Genomic DNA, 19,679 nt, shown 5'->3' with positions numbered 1-19,679 from the left:
CTACATTGGCATGTGTATATGAAATGAATGACTTGTGGCTATTTAAACTTTAAAAAGTGGCCTAAGTATACAAATGGAATTGCAGACTTGGGAATGGTGCTAATGCATGTCTAAGTCAACCACTCCTCCCGTACGTTCCCTTGGCTACCTCCTAGGCTCTTCGCTGTTGTTGTACTCTAAGATAGAGGGAATTTAATTGTGTGCCTGCTGATTTTTGGTTCTCTTTTTCATGTAGTGGTCCATACCAAACCTGAATACTAAGTCCAACACCTACAGGCATGAAGAGACTATGCATTGTTGGGTTTCCTGATGGAATGCTATCTGTAGACCTTATTGAAGCATTTAGTGAGAGATGCAGTTTCTTTGGACATTTTTGTGGTCCTAACATAGTGCTATAAAGAGCCAGTGACACTGAGGTAAAATAAGAGCATTCTCATGTATGAATCAGATGCTCCATGAAGAGTAGCAAGGAACAGATTGAATATTGATGCCCTTTTGGTGTAGGAGGTCCTTCTGTTTATGTGTTGCTTTCATTGGTTGAATAAAGAAACTGCCTTGGCCTTTTGATAGGGCAGAACTTAGGTAGGTGGAGAAGACAGAACTGAATTCTAGGAGGAAGGAGGCAGAGTCAGAGAGAGCCGCCATGAAGATGCCAGGTCAGACACGCTGAGTCTTTCCTGGTAAGCTACGACCTCGTGATGATATACAGATTACTAGAAATGGGTTAAATCAAGATGTGAGAGTTAGCCAATAAGAGGCTAGAGCTAATGGGCCAAGCAGTAATTTAATTAATATAGTTTCTGTGTAGTTATTTTGAGTGTAAGCTAGCCTCACAGCTGGGACCAAAAGCAGGCCCTCTCTCCTACAATACTCTTTAATCAGCAGTGGTGGACTTAGAGGAGTTGAATGCTTGCAAAAACACAGGGGAAATGATGGAAACATTAAAAATGATCCCAAACGATGGACACAGGGCCTCAGAGATTAATGACTTAGCCACAGTAGCAGCTAACATGAGCAAGCATTGTAAGGACCTCCCTAACAACGGTTACTCACAACTCTGGGCTCCAGGGCTCTAGGTCAGGCTGTGTTGACTCAAATATGGGTATGTAGCCTTTATTGATAGTAAATCTGCAGCCATTGTTGGATTTCTATCCGACTTACCCCTTTCCTTCCTTCTCCCCTGCTTCCCACCATCTTGTCTCTTCCATCTTCTCCTCTCCTTCCTTCCTTTCTATTCCAATACAGGGTCCCCAAAATAATAATTCCTCAATATTACAGGAATGGCATGTAAGGTTAAAAACAAGAAGGATTTTATAGCACACAGAAGGAGCCCCTAGCCTGATTTAAGGGGTGAAGGAAGAATATTCTGAATGATATGATATCTAGACAGAAACCTCAAAGATGAGTTACATTCTTAATTAGTCTAGATGGGAGACTGGGAATGAGCATCCAGTAACAGAGAGCAGAGTGTGAAGGTGTGTGTGGGTGCTCAGCCTTGGGACAATACTACGTATTCACCAAATGCTCAATATTTAACAAGCGTTTGTACTTACCGCATAACCGACATTGTTTTACATAACAGGATGACATCAGTTAACAAGGGAAGCGATAGGCTTATTTTTGCAGATGTTCTAGAGGAGAAGAGAGGATGGAGATGAGGTCTAGTCAAGGGAGGATGATCAAGGAAGCTTTTGGAGTGAAAGGACAGCCCATCTGAAACCGGAATGGGAAGGAATCAGCCTGCCTGGGAGGCAGGGGGGCAGAAGGAACAACAAAGGCAAAGGACTCAAAATCACAAGCGTTCTGGGGATGTCGGAGAGAGTGAAAGACTCCAAGTGTGCTGGTGGGAAAATGCACAAATAATCTAAATGGTGTCTCCTTAGCATGACTGCGATCAGAAAGACCAAAGAACAAGAAGGGGGGACCTAGTTTGCTGTGGTAGGAAGGCTGACTGGTGAAGCCACTGGAGCAGACAGTTTGGAGGGTCCTACAGAAATGTAAAGTGGAGCTGCTGTATAACCTAGCCGCCCTGTTCTGAGAGCACACTCACAGGAAGTAAAAGCCATCTCATAAAGATATCTGCATCCCATGTCCATTATAGTGTTGTGATGTGGAAAAGGCTGTGTTTCTAAATGAGAGATGGCTAAGGAATGCATGTGCATATATGAGCATGGATACATGTTTCTAAAAAGTGGATTATTTAGCCTAAAAATTACCGGCTTTTCCATTTGGCACAATGAGGATATACCCAGAAACTGTCACACCAAGTGAAATAAGCCAGACATAGGGAGAAGTATGTTACATGATCCCACTTATGTAGAAAATAAAATTGGGAGTCCAGTATGTTTAAACAGGCGTTCCAGAGTTGTGGGGGAAAGGAAGGGGAACATGCGGTTCAAAGGATGCAGCACAGCAGACACGAAGGCTAAAGCTGCATGTGCTAAAACACAGCTTTAGGGTCCAGTTAATATGCTGTATTGTACTGGAGATTTTTATTACACAAGTAGATTGTAGTCTCCCTTGTCACATATTAAACAGGTAGGGATTTGAGAAAATAGGTCAGTTTTTCTCACTACAGCATCATTTTTTTCTCATAGTATCATATAAACCTCAAATATACCCAGTGATATATGCAAATGTGTATTTGTCTACATGCATATATACATATTTGTGCATATATATGGTGCAGTTGCTCATGTACATGCCCGTGTGCTCATGTGGAGGCCTGAGGTTGATAGCAGGTATCTTATTATTCTCTGCCATATAAATATATATATATATATATAGTGTGTGTGTGTGTGTGTATGTGTGTGTGTATTATCAGGACCTTTTACTGAACCTGGAGCTTATGAATTGGTTAGCTGTATTAACCAGCAAACTCTAAGAATCTGCCTGTGTCCAGGCCAGCAGTACTGAGGTTACAAGTGCATGCTGGCACACTCGGTTTTTCACATTGGTACAGGGGATTCAGAGTTTGGTCCTCTTCATGCATGCATGGCAAACACATTAGCCACTGAACTATCTCTCCAGCCCCAGTAAAATACATTAAAAGCAGTAATTCGGGTTGAGTTGAGAAACGTTTAGAACATTTGTGATTCAAACGAGTAGAAACCCATAGACACAGTGATCTATGTACAATGAAGGGAAGCTTCTGGAAAATCCTAGCTGCAAATATTTCTCCTCTGAAGGAGGGCGTGGCTCTGTGTGGCTTAATAAATGCAAAAAAGACAAAGTGCACCTTTTCCAAAGAACGGCATATTGGGCAAATGTGCCTGTAGCAGTTCTGCTTTTCCTGTTATGGTTCTATGCACCATCACCACCAGCAGGACCATTGGCCAGCACTATATCTCAGGATGGCCATTGTGCCAATGATGGGCATCCTACTGTTTCCTCCTGGGTACCAGCCATCTCCCTTTACTTATTCTATGAGCTATCCCTTTAGCGGGGAGAGTTCTGTTTTAAGAGTGCTTTAAATCCTTTCTATCCAGTTTGAGCTTGTTCCACTCAGGCTAACCACCCACGCTTTTTTCTCCTTTTCCTGGTTTGTCCATCTCTGTCTGGGTTGGATCACAGGGCACCCAGGAGACTCATGACTCTTGTTTACTTCCAGCTAACAGCTTTGGGGATGACGAGGAGCTGTCCACATCTTCTGAGAGCGATGAAGATGTGACCAAGCAGTTTGAGATCTCTGTGTCCCGATCACAGAGTTTTCGTACAGGAGCACCCGAGAAGGGAAAGGCGACAGAGTTGGAACCGAAAACAAAATGCAACCATTTGCTGTCCGTCCACCGAGAAGACAGTGCTGAAGTGTCTGCTTGTGAAGGTATTCACTTCAGCTTGTTTCTCCCTCATCTAGGCAAGGGCTGGCCAATGGCGAGAATGCTGGTGAATAATTTAAATACTTGTCCTTGTATATAAAGAGCCCAGAGAGGGAAAAGAAAAGAAACTATGGATTGGGAAAGAATCCACAAAGAATAGTATAGCATTTCTCCATGCTTCTCATCCTCTTCATGCTCAGAGTCCCGAAAAAAGGTAGATGCTGAACCAGAGAAGAACCTGGGAAAGGCAGATGATAAAAGGCTAGGGAAAGTGGACCCCATCCAGTTTCCTCTATGACCACAGTGATCTGCACTCTCCAGTCTTCTTTCTCTTGTGGGGAGCTTGGCAGCCACAACAATGGGGACATCACAGTACATCTTCCATGTTAAAGAGGAACTGAGAAATGGTAATTTCTCAAAATTTAGAGATTTTGATTAGGCAATGAGAATAGGACAAGCAGAAGAAGAACAAAGCCAACAGGACCTTGTTTGCAGGGCAGGAAAAGCTTGCTTCTCATCAGGCAGTTAGACTTATTGACACAGCTCAACAGGACCTATGTTAGCAAACCACAACATAAATGGCTGCAGACCCTCTGCCCTCCCTCCCTGACTCTTCCTGTTCCCCAGTGTTCCACTTTGCATTGCTTTCTTTCCACCAAGTAGGCAAATGCTGGCTAATGAAAGTTAATAGTAGTTGATTCCCTGGGAGTAGCTTGTTTAATTCTAAAGCTAATGGCCCCATTTCCCAGAAGCCCGGACGTCTCGGGTCTGATTTATATAACTGGCGAAGGCTCAGAGAATGGAGCCAGCCACCCTGCCTTACCTTCCTGGAAACCACGGTAACTTATCCCTGTCAGAACTAGTACTTCTGAATTTTTGACAGGTAGTGATAGAAAAGATAAAATTCTCTTTGTTGGACAGAGGACAGAGTCTACCACATTGGATGAATTACTGTAAATTCTGAAGAAAATCCAGAGGGTTTTATAGAAATAGTTGCATGCTATTTGAGGCCCTCAAGGCTGTGGAAAGATTGATGTTTGCATTGCTTATTTTTCCTGCCATTTCCGTTTATTCATCATTATGCCAGTGGAATTACTTAAAGATAAAGAATAAATTTTTCTTTATAGTTCACCTCCTTTCTGTTTAGCTATTTTATTTTTACTTAGATTCAGTTTAATTGTAGACCATTTTTTTCCTGTTTAAAAGTGCATTAAAATGTTGGACAGCAAAATTAAATGTTCAAAATCCAAGTGAAATCTTTATTTGGAATGAGTTGCAGGTATCTTATCCTATGCTTTACACTGTTGCCAACTCATCCTTTCACTAAATAATTTATTCGTCGAGAATCTTATAAATGTATACAATATATTTTGATCTCACACACACCTTCAACTCCGATGCTCCAACAACTACACCAGCTTCATATCCTCTTTTTTTCTCTTTCAAACCAACTAAGCCCAACTAGTGCTGCACACATGAAGGCGACGGTAAGGCCATTCATGGGAGCCTGGGTAATCTACAGTGGCTCAGTGAGCAATGAATCCCCTTCTACCAGCAGCCATCACCTGCTGTAGTTCCTTAGCCAGGAACAAAGCCTCTCAGACCCCTCCCCTAACCATGCTCCGATGTTGGTTGGCTTGATCTTGTTCAGGTCTTGTGCAGGTAATCTCTGATGCTGAGCGCCTGAGTACAATGGCCATGTTATGGCCAGAAGATGGCACTTTATAGCACTCTTCCCCGTTATTTATGCTGTTTCCTCTTTTGCAATGTTGCATTAACCTTCTCCTGCATTTATTTCCCTCCCTCTTCCAGAGTCCCTCCTCCTCCATATCCCGTATCAGGTCATTACTTGTATCTTGTCATTCCCCTTTACCTCCCTCCCATCTTCTTCTGTATTTACCTCCGTTCCTTTCCCTAATCCCGCCTCTGCCCATCTTCCTGATTATATCACTTGTGCTAGGCTATTCCCTTCTCTATTGCTTCCCCACATGCCATATCCTGGCAATGATTCCATTTTTTATTCCTGGTTTCTGTAGTTACTACTATATAATAGTGTATAGTATGTAATATACTGCTATATGCTTATATCTCAAGATTTGGAGTTAGGAGCCACTGATAAAAGAGAACATACAGTGTTTGTCTTTTGGGGCCTAGGTTACCTCTCTCAATAGTATCTTTTCTAGTTTCGTCTATTTACCTGGAAAGTTCATGAGTTCTTTTTTCTTGTAACAGAAGACTTGAGTTCCAGGCAGACTGTGAGCCTGTAGCTTAATTGTTGACTTGTTGGGTCTACTTTTTTGGTTTGTTTTGAGCAGTCACCTTAAAGCTAATTAAGAATAGCTGCTTGTTATCAGCATTTCTAACTGCAGCCCATGGGCTACATGTGGTCCAGGAGAGTTACAAATATACCCTAAATGCAAAATAATTAACTTATTTAAAACATTATAAGACATGAAAATATTCATAATGCTACTGTGGACTTTCTGAGTGTCAACTTTGTAGATGACAACAATGTTAAAAGCTTGGGTATACCCACTGAGATGTTTAATAAAAGATAAGTATCGTGTTCTTTATATCACTAAAAACAACTCATGTTTCTGATGTCTGCAGCCAGTTTTGTTTGGGATGATGTACCAACCAGAGAAATGGGACTAGGAACACACACACACACACACACACACACACACACACACACACACACACACCTGTGTGTATTTCAAGAGATTTCTTTCAAAAATTTAGCTGATCTGATCACTCTGGGTAGATACAGAAATCTCCAGCTCTGCCCTCCTTGGAGCAGGCTGTGAGGAAGTAGATGCAAGCTCTCAGATATGAGCTGGAACTTCCATTCTTAGATGCAATTCTCCAGGGAAGCCTCAGTTCTTTTTCAACCTTTCAACTAACCGATTGTCTCCTGCTTCAACCACACCTGCAAAATTGTGTCCCATCAATTCCTATTAGTGTTTGAGTGATTGGCATCCATAACCCAGTGAAAATATCATAGAGATGGACCACTGTGGATAGTAAGTGGTAATCTTTGTATATGGTGAGATATAGAGTATGGAAGACAGTGATTGGATAATAGAGTTTTCCATTAAAGTGACCCATAAACCAAACAACTTGAATACTGTATCTAATCACATCAATATATTTGATGTCACATAATTATGGCATATAATTTCTAAGAATCCAGGATCTATTTCTCTGACAATAGGTTATTGCCTTTGCATATGTATTTAAGGTGGTGTGACCCTCTGTCATTTAAAGGCAAGGGAACCTTTCTGTTATATAGATAGGTGACGTACCATTTCCTTCCCTTCTTGTTGCTACTTGACTTGTAGCCCAGACTTGATTTTCTAATTCATCCCTTGCTTGTCTGTCATGGCAAATGCTTTGTTACATTAATACAGTTCTATTTTTTCAGTTATGAATAATGTTTCAAGCCTTAATGCAGCTGTTGAAAGTCCCACATTACTGATCTAGGTATTAACACCATAGGAGTTAAAGTCACGAGACAATTTTATGGGGATAATTTCTTGGCAAAGTTAGATTTTGTGCTGAAGTCCTGCTGGGTGCTGCACACATTGATAGATGGCCCACTGCTTAATAGGACATCTCACTGTTCATGTATGTGAGGAATAGGTGTGCTAATGAGAGACTTAGGAGAAAATCCTGCTTTATTGTTGTAGGTTTTTGCATGAGGAGTTTCCCTCATTCTGTCGTTTTGCTATGGCATTTAAAAAAGTGTCTTTTGCCAAACGACTGAAAGTAAGTATCTAATATTTTTGTGGCATCCTGTGAAAGTGTTTCCTAGGAGCCTGGACTGAATATTTAAGAATAACACAATAGAGAGAGGAGTTTTTCAGTGACTGGTGTGGTGTTGAAAAACTAGGAATCCAGAGTCCAAAGTTGTGCTAATTTGGTCTACATGGATAGTATTTTTTAAAAATATACATGAGAATGAATATATATTATATTTATATATTTTATATTTATGATTATAGTTTATTTTATGTACATATACATAGATTTTTCATGTGTGTGTGTCTTTGCCTATGTGTGAACATGTATGTGCAGGTTTGAGGCTGATGTTGAGAGACTTCCTGATTGATCATCCTCTACTGTAGTCATTGAGTCAGAGTCGGTCAGTCAAACACAGAGTTTGCTACTGAGCTTAGTCTAGCCGGCCAACTTGTTCTGGGAATCCCTTGTCTCTGCCACTTTGACATTGGATTTAGAGATGTGCCATCCTGCCCTCCTAACATTTACGTGGGTTCTGGGCATTCAAACTCTTGTACCTATGATTGCATGACAAGTGCTTTAGCCCCTGAGTCATTTCCAAGCCCCACATCATGTATTTTGAGCTTGAATCAATGTATCAGCCCTATATATCCTAGTTCATTACTGTCGCCAAGATTCCACATCATTTTCCACCTGACTGCTCCAAGTGGGTCCTACATGACTACTCTGGAAAGTTATCCAAAAGGTTTAGTGGAAATGTAGCAGCAGACAGACTGTGTGTGTTGATGGCTTCTCAGAGCAGATGCTATACAGCTCATCTGAGGGGCTAAAGAGATTAGACATCTTACCTGGGGTGGTGATGTCAGGGCTAAAGGTGTGGTTTGGGAGAAACCTGTTGGGTTTGCTTTGTCTGATGACACTAAAGGTATAGAATCAGATGGATAGGATTTTAAGACATATTGGTGAGGAAAGGAAAAACAAGGAGAAGGATTGGAGGCAAAAGGAGAGAGGATGAGAAAGAAAAGCACTACGTTTCTTATATGGGTACTGGGCATTGGACCCAGGTCCCTGTACTTACAAAGCAAGTGTTTTATCAACTCAGATATTCCAAGACTTGGTTTAATACTTTTATCTTTCTTATTTGTTTGTTTGGTTTTATTTTTGGGTGGCGTTCAAGACAGGGCTTCTCTGTATAGTCTTGATTGTCCTGGCACTCACTCTGTAGACCAGGTTGACCTCAAACTCACAAAGATCTGCCTGCCTTTGCCTTCTGAGTGCTGGGATTAAAGCTGTGCACCACCACCTGCCATAGCCATTCTTTATATTCATATTATTAAGGAATAAGAAGTATTAAACCAGGTCTGTGTGGTATATCAGGTTATAAAGAACTTGCTTTGTAAGAACAGGGACCTGTGTTCAATGTCCAGTTCCCACATAAGAAAGTGTAGTGTGGTGATGTATGCTTGTTATTGTAGGGATGGGTCAACCAGTGCAACTGAATTGGTGGTCTCTTGGCCAATGAGAAACCTTGACTTAAAAAAGGTAGATTGCTAAGGTCATGTTCAACTTCCTTAGCAGTCAGGGAAATGCAAATCAAAACAATTTTGAGATAGCATCTTATATCTGACAGAATGGCTAAAATAAAAAACACCAATGTTAACCTATGCTAGAGAGAATGTGGAGTAAGGGGAACACTCATCCATTGCTGGTAGGAATGCACACTTGTGCAACCACTTTGGAAATCAGTGTGGTGGTTTCTCAGGAAATTGGGAGTCAACCTACCTCAAGATCCAGCAATACTACTCTTGGGACTATACCCAAAAGATGCCCAATCATACTACAAAAGTATTTGTTCAACTATGTTCATAGCAGCATTATTTGTAATAGCCAGAAACTGGAAACAACCTAGATGCCCCTGAATGTAAGACTGGGTAAAGAAAGTGTAGAACATATACATATCAGAGTACTACTCAGTGGTAAAAAAAGCAATGACATCTTAAATTTTGCATGCAAATGGATGGAAATAGAAAACACTATCCTGAGTGAAATAACCCAGACCCAAAAAGATGAATATGGTATGTACTCATTCATTAGTGGACTCTAACCATAAACAAAGGACATTAAGCCTATAGTTCATGAGCCTAGAGAAGCCAAATAATAAGGTGAACCCAAAGAAAAACATATATAGATCCTCCTGGAAATTGGAAGCAGACAAGATCACTGGGCAAAAGTTGAGAGCATGGGAGTAGGGATGAGCTGGGGGGAAGGGGAGAGGGGGAGAGAGAAGGGAGAAGGGAAGGATTGAGGAGAGCTTGGGGAAGTGGGAGGGTTGAGATGGAGGAAGGGTGGATATAGAAGCAGGGAAGAAGATATTTACATTAAGGGAGCCATTTTAGGGTTGGGAAGAGACTTGGCTCTAGAGGGGATCCCAGATGTCCACGGGGATGTCCCCAGCTAGGTCCTTGGTCAGCAGAGGAGAGGATGCCTGAACTGGCCTTGTCCCATAGTCGCACTGATGAATATCTTGAAAAAAGGTGGATTGCATTCCTAAGAATGACCTGATGTCCTTCAGCTTCCACATGCATGGCCACACATGCATGTCCACCAGCAAACGCAAACAGACAAACACGCATGAATAAAATATTAAGCCTACTTTTATTTCACATAATAAGCTAGTAGTATTTTTGAGTACAGGGACAACATTTATCCATCATGTGGGCATATTGTCTTTGCGGATGTTATTATTATACGTTTTGTTCCTGTGGTCTTGATTGTTGTGGTTACCATTGGTTAATTTCTCTAGCTCAAAAGATATGAAATATAATGTATTTGAAATGTTTTTTATTGCAAATTTAGATTTGGATGGAACCAGCCAACTCAGTTATTCTGAGATTCTGTCTTATGAAGATCAGCCCATATCTACTCTCTCACAATCTCCCTGTGAGAGCAGAAACACCAGACACCATGGTCCTTGTCATCAAGAGACTGGCATGGTCCGAAGCCTCAGCCGTCCTTGTGTGGAGAGCGTCCTGGAGGCAGAGACTGTGTTTACTAATCGGAGCTTTGAAGATTCCTATGCCACTCATAGCTCCTCTGTGTGGAGCCCAGAGGCGAGTTGTTGGCTTTCTTTCCTTTTTGGCAAGTTTTTTCTATCCTTTGTTTCAGTACCATGCACTCACTCCCCCTACCCCAATCAGATGTCTCCAGACAGGAAGTATTGCCTCGTCTAGAAAACCTTCTATTTGAAACAAATTTTTGTCTTGGTGATCAGAGTCTCTGTGAATGGCAATAAAAGATTCACAGATACATTCTTTAAAAATGGAAGGAGAAGAAGAAGAAGGTTGGCAGGATGGAGAAGGGCTGTCAGGGAATAAACTGTCACGGGGTTGTTTTCATATGAAGCGGCTTGCAGATATTCGGAGAGCCTGACGACTTTCCCTTGTGGAAAAGTGGATGATATTTTATTTCACCCCAAATCTTCAGCTTTGATTGCTAAAATAAAACTTACTGGATAATTTAACTAAAGTAAAATGTCCCTCAAAATGAAAGTACACATGAAATTGTAATGAGAATCCTTATAGATTTGAATTGCGTTGAAGGTCTGGGAGGTAGCAATGAGGGTAAAAAATACTCTGGCCATTGATGTTGCTTTTTGTAATAAACATTTGATGGAAGATGAAACTTATGGATCTATTTTCCAATTAAAGCTTGTCTGTTATGTCAGAGTAGGACTAATAGTGATAACGATGGCAGCCATGATTGAGAGGGACACCAGCTCCTACAGTCAAGGGTTTTACATACATTGCTTTATCTCCTAGGCATTTCTGATTGTTCTTCGTGAGCTCCACACATTCTATGATTCCCTGATATTAAGAAGCATTAGCTAGCGGTATTTAATATCTAATTCGAAATCAGTTTAGATGCAACTACTGATAAACACTGAGTAGTCAATATTCATATGACCCATATGATATGAGGAGACACACGTATAGAATGAATTGATTACGACAACCAGAGGAAATAAGTGGGGTGAATCTCTCTAGAAGGACCCAGAAGTGTCATCATGAATGAATGCTTAAAGAAATGCAAAAGAAAAATTGTAGAAGATCATGTTCCAAAGCCTTGCTGTTTTCATGTGGGAAAGACGTAGGGTGTGTGTAGGAATTCCTGTGTACACATGATTGCATGCATGTCCTGCCGCCTCTGTGATGCTGTTTCTGCTGAGAGCCAAAAATGGAAACTCAGATACCTGGTTTATGGCTTGTTAGAGTCTATCCTTACCACACAGGCACCCAAAGCCACTGGCTTTCATCAGTTTTGTTAAAACCAAAAAGAGACAGAAACAAAATGCAAGTCTGCTCTCCTATGGTGTCACTGCTCAGCGTCAAATCAAATCCCACACAATATTTAAAAATATTCCCTTTGTCTCCCTCGCTGCAAAAAACAAACCAGAACTATTTACCTGCCTGCTGGTAACTCTGTCTCCCCGATAATGGTGCCATTAGGTTCGGACCTGCCTTCTCCACGTAAACTCCCATTTCCCTGCCTCCTGGTGCTTTAATAGATGACTTATGCTGAGGGTACTGAATGTTCTCAGACTCCAAAAATATCCAGACAGCTCCGTGTGCGCCATTCAACCTCCTATCTATTTTGAGACAAAAACTGTAATTTGGTGCTCCTACTGTAGAACTTCAGATCCAGCCAAGGCAGTTCCCGTAACTGGCTGCTCTGCGGGCGTAGCTTGCCTCTTAAGCATTGATTTATTTGTCTCTTAGCTGTGTTAAGAACCTTGTCTTCCCTGGTGTATCTGGCATCCAGAACGTATCGTGGATCCATTTACTTTGGGCCACAAGATGACATCAACACTATCTTACTAAAAACAGGAAGCCTTTTCAGTTTGGCAGAAAATCTTTAAACTTACGGGGGTTTTGACAGTTTGATGCAAGCATTTCCACCTTAAAGGGGAAAATCAGGACAGGGGAGCTCAAGGAATCATTTATTTTGTCTCAGAAGGAAAGCACTCATGCGGTGTGGCTACCTGTTATGATCATGGATTTTCTAGTTTACCCTCAGCTGGCAAAGACCATTGACTTTCTCCTGCAGACCTAGGGCTTGGTAGGAGAAAAAAGAATGGGAAGGTGGCTGGAAATTTCAAACGTACAGAGAGAGCCAGGTGTCCCACTTTTCTTCTCTGCTTTCTACTGATTAATTGGTTGGCCTTGAGAAGTTAATTAAAATCTGCCAAATGGGGATAAGAAGGAAGAGAGTTTTACCTTGCAGGAAGGTCAAACAGATTAGCAGTATTAACAGTTCCCATACAAGGAGCTCCTTTGGTGGCCTGGTGATAGGTAATGTGTGTTGAAATAATTAATTGCTATGAAAATACAAACCTCCACAAATCTCTGTCTCAGATCAACCCAGGGAGAGGCCGCGAAGCCCAGTTTTCATGAGCAACAGCTGGGATTGGCCCACTGGGAGCCCAGCTGCTGCCTGGGGCTGTGCTTCCCCCGGAGTTTTCAGAGGAGTTGCAGTAGAGCTCTGCCCAGGACTCCTCAGATGCCTGCAAGTGCAGGGAGCATTACGGATAACTCGATGGATGTGCTGGGAGATCCTTATCACCAGGGCATTTTACCTTGGCATTGGAGTAGATGGTGAAGCTAGTGACTCCTGCCTAATGCCAAGTGCAGAAACCTGAAATGGAATGAATTTATAGTACTGTCATCCAGCTTTCATCCCTACTTCCTTCCATCCTCGTCTCACACACAAGGCATATAGGAGCATCTACAGCGAAAAGTTTGGCAGCAAGAAGTAGGCCATGTGACTTAACCCAAGGTTTGAGATTTTTGACTATCCAATACTAGGTAAGGTATGCTGTGACCCTGGGATTCGAAGAATATTAGATACAGAGCCCATTTTAGCTTTGGTTTCCTTTCCCATGCAGTAAAGATGCTAAAATAATAGCTCATTAGGCAGATATTAATATCAGAAAGCACAGTGTTTCCTAGTTGGGTTCCCCAGTAAGACGGAGCCAAAGGTGAAGGCTTTTTTTCCCCTACCTTGCTATTGAGTGCATTCTCAATGAATGGGGGGGGGCGAGAAAAAATGTTACAGAAGAGAATGTGCCATTGAGTTGGTCACCACCCAGTATTACCAATTGCTTTATCCCGTGGGGACATACTTCAAGAAATTATAACCTGCTCTCAAGTCATCTTGCCAATGGGAGGACATTTATTGCATGGAGTATTAATGAGGGTACATTCTGGTCTTTTGAAACTTGGTGGGAAGCAGAATACTTTCTAAGTTTTGGTACCAATGGACCAATGATGAGAGCTGAGCATTATATTTTATGAAAAGAAGGTAAGAGTTTGCTGGGTTGTTCCAGGCTGCAGTTTCTTAGAGCCCAGGTATGATGTGCCTGTAGAGGAAAATGGAGCAAGATTTGAGTTCAAGGGAAGTCGAGGTGTGCAAGAACTGCCTTTTAAAGTCTGTCGCAGACTTGATGTGGTACCTGACATTAAGGACTTAAAAGAGGCTAACTATTCTGATTCGCATCTAGGCAGGCCAGGTAGATGATCAAGAGTACGTTAAACTAGATGGGAGTTTTAAGGGGAGACAGGAGCTTAAAAAAAGATTCTGCCTTGGTTTTCAGTTAGCCTAACTCCTTGGAGACTCGCTTCTAATATTATATATACACTAGTCAGTTGTATTCAGAAGTCTCTATAGCAACGACTGCTATCACTTGAAACTGAGAACCTCTGAATAGAAAGGCTCATGCATGATTGTGTGCACAGGGGAAGGGATAGAAGAAGCTTCCCTTATTTTACAAGAAAGCTGAATTTTCTTGGCAGGGTAATTTGAATCTTAAAAAGGGAGGGCATTTATTAGATGTCTCCGATATGTCAAGTGCACAGCATTCCTTATGTAGTGGGTATCATCCTTATTTTACTATTGAGGGAAAATAATGGAAAGTATTCAGTAATTTGTCCAGTGTTATGGAGCTTATAAATATCTAAAGACCTGACATGTAAAGAACATTTAATTCTACAGCCCCGTGTGCTTCCCCTATGACTATGTGGGAAAGTTCTGTAAATGAATGTGCATATTGAGGTACTTTATTTTAATTTTTTGAAGCTGTCTCTGAATTAGCAACATCTAGAGTTCAATTCCACAGATAAAGAACTGATTTACTTTAAGACTGGGTTCACAGTGACACCCCTTTAGTTATAGGTAAGACACGGGCCCTCAGGGAAAAATTTTTTAAAAAATATATTGGCATAGTAATTTGTTGGTGTGGTGGTCATTACAGTAAATTGTGTTCAGTTTAGTTTTCCAGTAAGGGCATCAGATATGAATAGTTATGTGCAAAATGATGGCCAACAATGACATTCCGTAGCGAGAGAAGCATCCTTGAAAAGAGGTAACTCCATGCTAGTGTAGGGAATAGATACAGAGTCTGGTGGGAAGAGGGATTTTCATTTTTGCTGAAACGTCCCAACCATACTTTCTTAAGTAGGCATATACTAATGTACAATCTTCAGCTTGGCCAGGACCCAAAAAAACCAGTGACAGAGTTAGTATTTTAACCCAGGTTTCCTGGCTCCAGGAGTGCTTTCTGCTGACGGCTCTGACTGATCTCTTTAGCCTTTCCTTTGAATGATCGCTTAGACTGGGCTTGCTGTGGCCAACATCCCTGGCAAGCATCTTCGAAATGCAGTCTCTGGCCCCAGCCCTTGAATTAATGAGAATCCTTGAGTGACTCAGCTGGCCATTAGGGGAGAAGCTCAGCTGTTGGTCTTTTCTCTCAGGAAATCTGAAAACACACTGAAAGATCAGTTGTTTGAGGCCCCACCCTGCCCCCCACTGGGATTTTTGCCCATGGGAAGTTTCTGATTCGCAGACAGCAGTTCCAGGCTTAGCAATTACTCCCTGGGACTCAAAAGTTGCCCGTTGGCATTTCCACAGTTGGTAGTTGACTTAATTAGGGACTTCATATCTCAGTTGGCTTCAACCATAGTGGGCACTTGTACTTTTTCGTGAGGCAGTGCACATTAACGCAACTTGAAAGATGTGTCTCATTCATTTATTTTTTAAAAAAAAAACATGCTCACAAACTTACCCTATGCCAGGTACTGTGTCCTACACAAAGTCCCAGTTTGGAGAGAGGGGCTTAGCACTCAGACCTTTTCTAACATAGACGAAGACCATGTGTTGGCAGTCAGAAAGCTTGGGAGGCAAGGAAGCTCTGAGGGGTAGCGCCCTGCTAACAACCAAAAAGTCATCATCATTTCCCATCCTCCTTTTTTGTTTTTCCCCTCTGCTTGTAACAGCAGCAGGACAGGACCAGCCTGCAGGTGCCACCCAAGCTCCTGGAGCCTATCTCAAAGTGCGGTTACCTAGATATCATCTTTGAATATAGAGCTGTAACCCAGAAGCTCACCGTGACCATTGTGAGAGCACAGGGCCTTCCAGATAAGGACCGGAGTGGTGTCAACTCCTGGCAAGTCCATGTAGTGCTGCTGCCCAGTAAGAAACAGAGGGGCAAGACTAACATCCAGAGAGGGCCCAATCCCGTCTTCAAGGAGAAGGTCACCTTTGCCAAGCTGGAGCCCAGGGACGTGGCTGCCTGTGCCGTCCGATTCCGCCTTTATGCTGCCCGTAAGATGACCCGAGAGAGGATGATGGGAGAGAAGCTGTTCTGTCTCAGCCACTTGCACCCAGAAGGGGAAATGAAAGTGACTCTGGTTCTGGAGCCAAGAAGTAATATAAGTGTGAGTATCTTAAATGGTGCTGCTGCTGATGTGATGTGTTCAGAGACCTGGGAATGCCTGCCCTTGATTTACAGTGTTCGGCTTGTGGATTCATAGATGTTAATTTAATTGTACATTTGGCTCTCCTCCTCGTTAGCAAGCCACGTTTGTGCTTCAGGCACAGTGGGTCTTCCAAGCCTGTCATCTGGTAACTTGATGGATATATTCTCCACCCATTTTGGGAAATGATAGTGGCAGCATGGTAGAGGGCATGGGAAGACCTGGAGAGGCTTTTGACTTCGTGGATAACCATTCCTACTCCTCCCATTCCCAGGATCCATTATAATGATTCTCAGACATGGTACTGTTTTACTGTTCTTTTCTTGAAACAAGAGTCATACTATGCAACCCGGTCTGGCCTCAAATTCATCTGTCTCTCAGGATGCCCTCCAACTCATGATTCTCTTGCTGCATCTTCCCAAGCGCCAGAATTACAGGTGTGTATGCCTGAACTTGTTGAGGCAAGGCTTCCAACAAGCACTCAAAAGCATCCTACAACAGCAACCCCGAATGCCTGACACTTCCGAGACCGTCTGTTCTTATGACTGGTCTCCTACTGTGTGTCTTACTCCTAGGGCTTCAATAGCTTGGAGACCTGAGAGGTGGACGGCCCCGCTGCTGCTTTTGGTTAGTTGTCATGTGATGTGAAGAGCTCCTTCTACAAAACTGTGTAGAAAGAGCAGGCAGTTGTGGTTAGTCAGCCAATCAGTCATCCATCCGGAGATGGTTCCTGGCGTGTGCTACATAAGCCAAATAGCTTACAGAAGCAAGGAGACAGCTATTGTCCCTTAGTCTAGTGGAGGTGGGTGTTGACAGGCAGGCCTCGGTAAACAGAGCTGGCTTTGAATGGCCAGGAGAGGGTTCTTTTGAGATGGTGAAAAAAAAAAAAAACCCGAAAAGAACCCACATAGCTCAAACAATTGAGGGAACAAGACTGGTGACATGTGTGGGTGGATTTTCAAGACTAAGGGAGGGGCACACACACAGACATCGTGAAGGGAAAAAAAAAGCGTTTCAGGAAGGTCCATCCGTCTGAAGTTCTAAATCTGCCTGGACATCTTTATATTGGAAATCCTCATTTTCGCCTCTCTAAATCTATGCCTCCTACTGTCTTCTGATACCCACCTGCTGGCAGGCTCGCCTTTCCAGTCGCCAGCTCCAGAACTGTAGCGCTCACCCATGACCTCTCTCTCTGAAAGCTGTGCTTTCTCTTTAGATATAAGCAGAGCCTGGCTCTCTGGTGGGCGAGTGGAATAGTTCCCCGCTGGTGGCCTCTAAATCTCTGCTGTCTTCTGACCCAAGGGTTAGAATGAGCTCAAGAACGCGCAAGCCAGATCACATCTCATGCCTACCCAAATCCTTCCTTGACTTCAAATCATGAAGTCATACAGAACAGGATTCAGAGAAGAGTCAAAAAGAGACCCTGCGTTGTGAAGCCCAGGCATGAGTATGGCCCCACCCATCCTTGTCAGTGCTCTGGATTGGGGGCACAGGCTGATGGGGAGAAGGAGCCAGTGTGAAGGAAGAAATTATCTCACTTATATCTACGGTTGAGCATGGTTATATGCCAGATATGCATCTATACAGGAGGGGCTACTGAGTAATGGGTACGGATTTAAGAACTTGGTAGGGGTAGGGAAGCAGTACTATGAGAGGCACCACGGTAGAGGTACAAGGATGAACACCCTTCCTCCCAAGGATGCAAAGGCTTCTTTGTTGTACTTCTAACTTCTGGGCATCAAAGCCTGTAAGGCCCCTGTTAAACCCCCTAGCCATCCTGCTTACAAATCATGATCCATGAAAACTCGGAGGCTCTTACAGAAACACACAGGATTGGTTAAGATGATGCCTTCTCCTGGACATGCAGAGCGTTTGATGCCTTTTATTGTTCTTGCCTATTGAGATGCTGGCAGGAAGTTTTAGAATATAACTTCAGACACAGAGTTGAGATAAGTCCCAAGGCATTTGTGTCCCGCAGAGGAAGCGGTTTGCTAGAGGGACCGCTGGCTTGCTCTAGCCAGGCTGATGCTTGCTCATGCTCCTTAGTGAAAATCAGTGTCTTCATCTATCTTGTTCTCTTTGTGATGTGTCTGGTGCATAACAATGGCACTCAGAAGTGTGCACATGAATAAACATGAGAAAAAAACTCAGGCTCTCTCCTCGGTTCACCTGCTGCTGCCCGGGTCACCAAGATCCATAGTCCATTGTATCTGATCCTCTACCAAATATCAAATAGGAAAAGTGATCACTTCCTGTGTAACCTTTTTTTTTCCATAGGATACAAAAGTTCCTATATGGAATACACTTCCTTAGCAGCTGAACCAGACACCAGGTGTTTCATATACTGGCCAATACCCAGTGCACATTTCTTTTACCTTTGAGACAAAACATCTTCTGTATTGCCTTATTCATCAAGAGTGAGGAGAACAGAGATAGAACTCAGGCCTGGAGTGGGTAGGTTCCACAGAAACATTCAGGAACAAATTACACAGGAGGGAATCTTGGCCTATATTAAATGTATTATTCACACTCCATGTATCTTTGAAGGTTTGATTTACACTAGCAATAACATCTTTGTCCGTTCTCTCTTTAGAGAGGAAATATTGAATGGAGAGTACTCTTGGAATAAATATGTCGGCTAGTACCATAGGCCATCTCATACATGGCTGCTTTCCCCAGCACATTGTAATTCACACTGAGTGCCCATTAGTAGTCTTTGGCAGTCATTAAGACCGGGTCACAATTTCACCAAACATAATATCAGCTTTCTCTCAAAGAGAGGGGCGCAGCATGGGCCAATGAACTCTTTGTGTTCTTCCCCTCCAGAGTGGAGAGTCTCCGCTTAGCCCATCTGTGGTGTCTCACAGTGACAGTGCTTCATCCACACAGTCCCTGTCTCATGGAGGGGTGCCAGAGCTGTTGGTGGGACTGTCCTACAATGCCACAACAGGGCGATTATCTGTGGAAATGATCAAAGGCAGCCATTTCCGCAACCTCGCTGCTAACCGAGCTCCTGGTAAGTATGTGTCTGCTGCTCTAGCTCTGGTATCTCCAGAGGCAAGGGAAAGGCCTTGTCTATTTCATCTTAATTCTTCATTTTTTATGGTAAAAAATAGACTTGGTATTGCTTGGGCATGCTTTCATGAAGCAATACCTCTGGCTTTCTTAATAGCTTCTATTTAATTAGAAGAAAAACTTCTATGCTATCTAAATATATCTTGACGTGATTTAGAATGATCTGTGTGTCTATATTTCCAGAAATGTAAGATGCATGGGAATTGAAGTCTGCCAATATTTTACAGGTTGTACAGAG

At 42.7% G+C, this 19,679-nt stretch overlaps 1 protein-coding gene across 5 annotated transcripts in view; it reads left to right on the top strand.

Annotated features, from left to right (window-relative positions):
* Syt16 (synaptotagmin 16) overlaps positions 1-19,679 on the top strand; it is a 242,553-nt gene that overhangs the window by 206,609 nt on the left and 16,265 nt on the right. For all 5 annotated transcript variants that reach the window (XM_085697534.2, XM_085697533.2, XM_085697532.2 and 2 more), the window contains 4 exons: positions 3,611-3,823; positions 10,416-10,669; positions 15,887-16,327; positions 19,193-19,382. In XM_085697534.2, coding sequence (XP_085553660.1) covers positions 3,611-3,823; positions 10,416-10,669; positions 15,887-16,327; positions 19,193-19,382 — 1,098 coding nt within the window. The remainder of the gene's footprint in view (positions 1-3,610; positions 3,824-10,415; positions 10,670-15,886; positions 16,328-19,192; positions 19,383-19,679) is intronic.

This window comes from Myodes glareolus, chromosome 11 (assembly GCF_982192425.1).
Source record: "Myodes glareolus chromosome 11, mMyoGla1.1, whole genome shotgun sequence".
Classification (NCBI taxonomy): Eukaryota; Metazoa; Chordata; class Mammalia; order Rodentia; family Cricetidae; genus Myodes; species Myodes glareolus.
The sequence above is the reverse complement of the archived record's forward strand: the minus strand, read 5'-3'. Positions and strand labels throughout refer to the sequence as shown.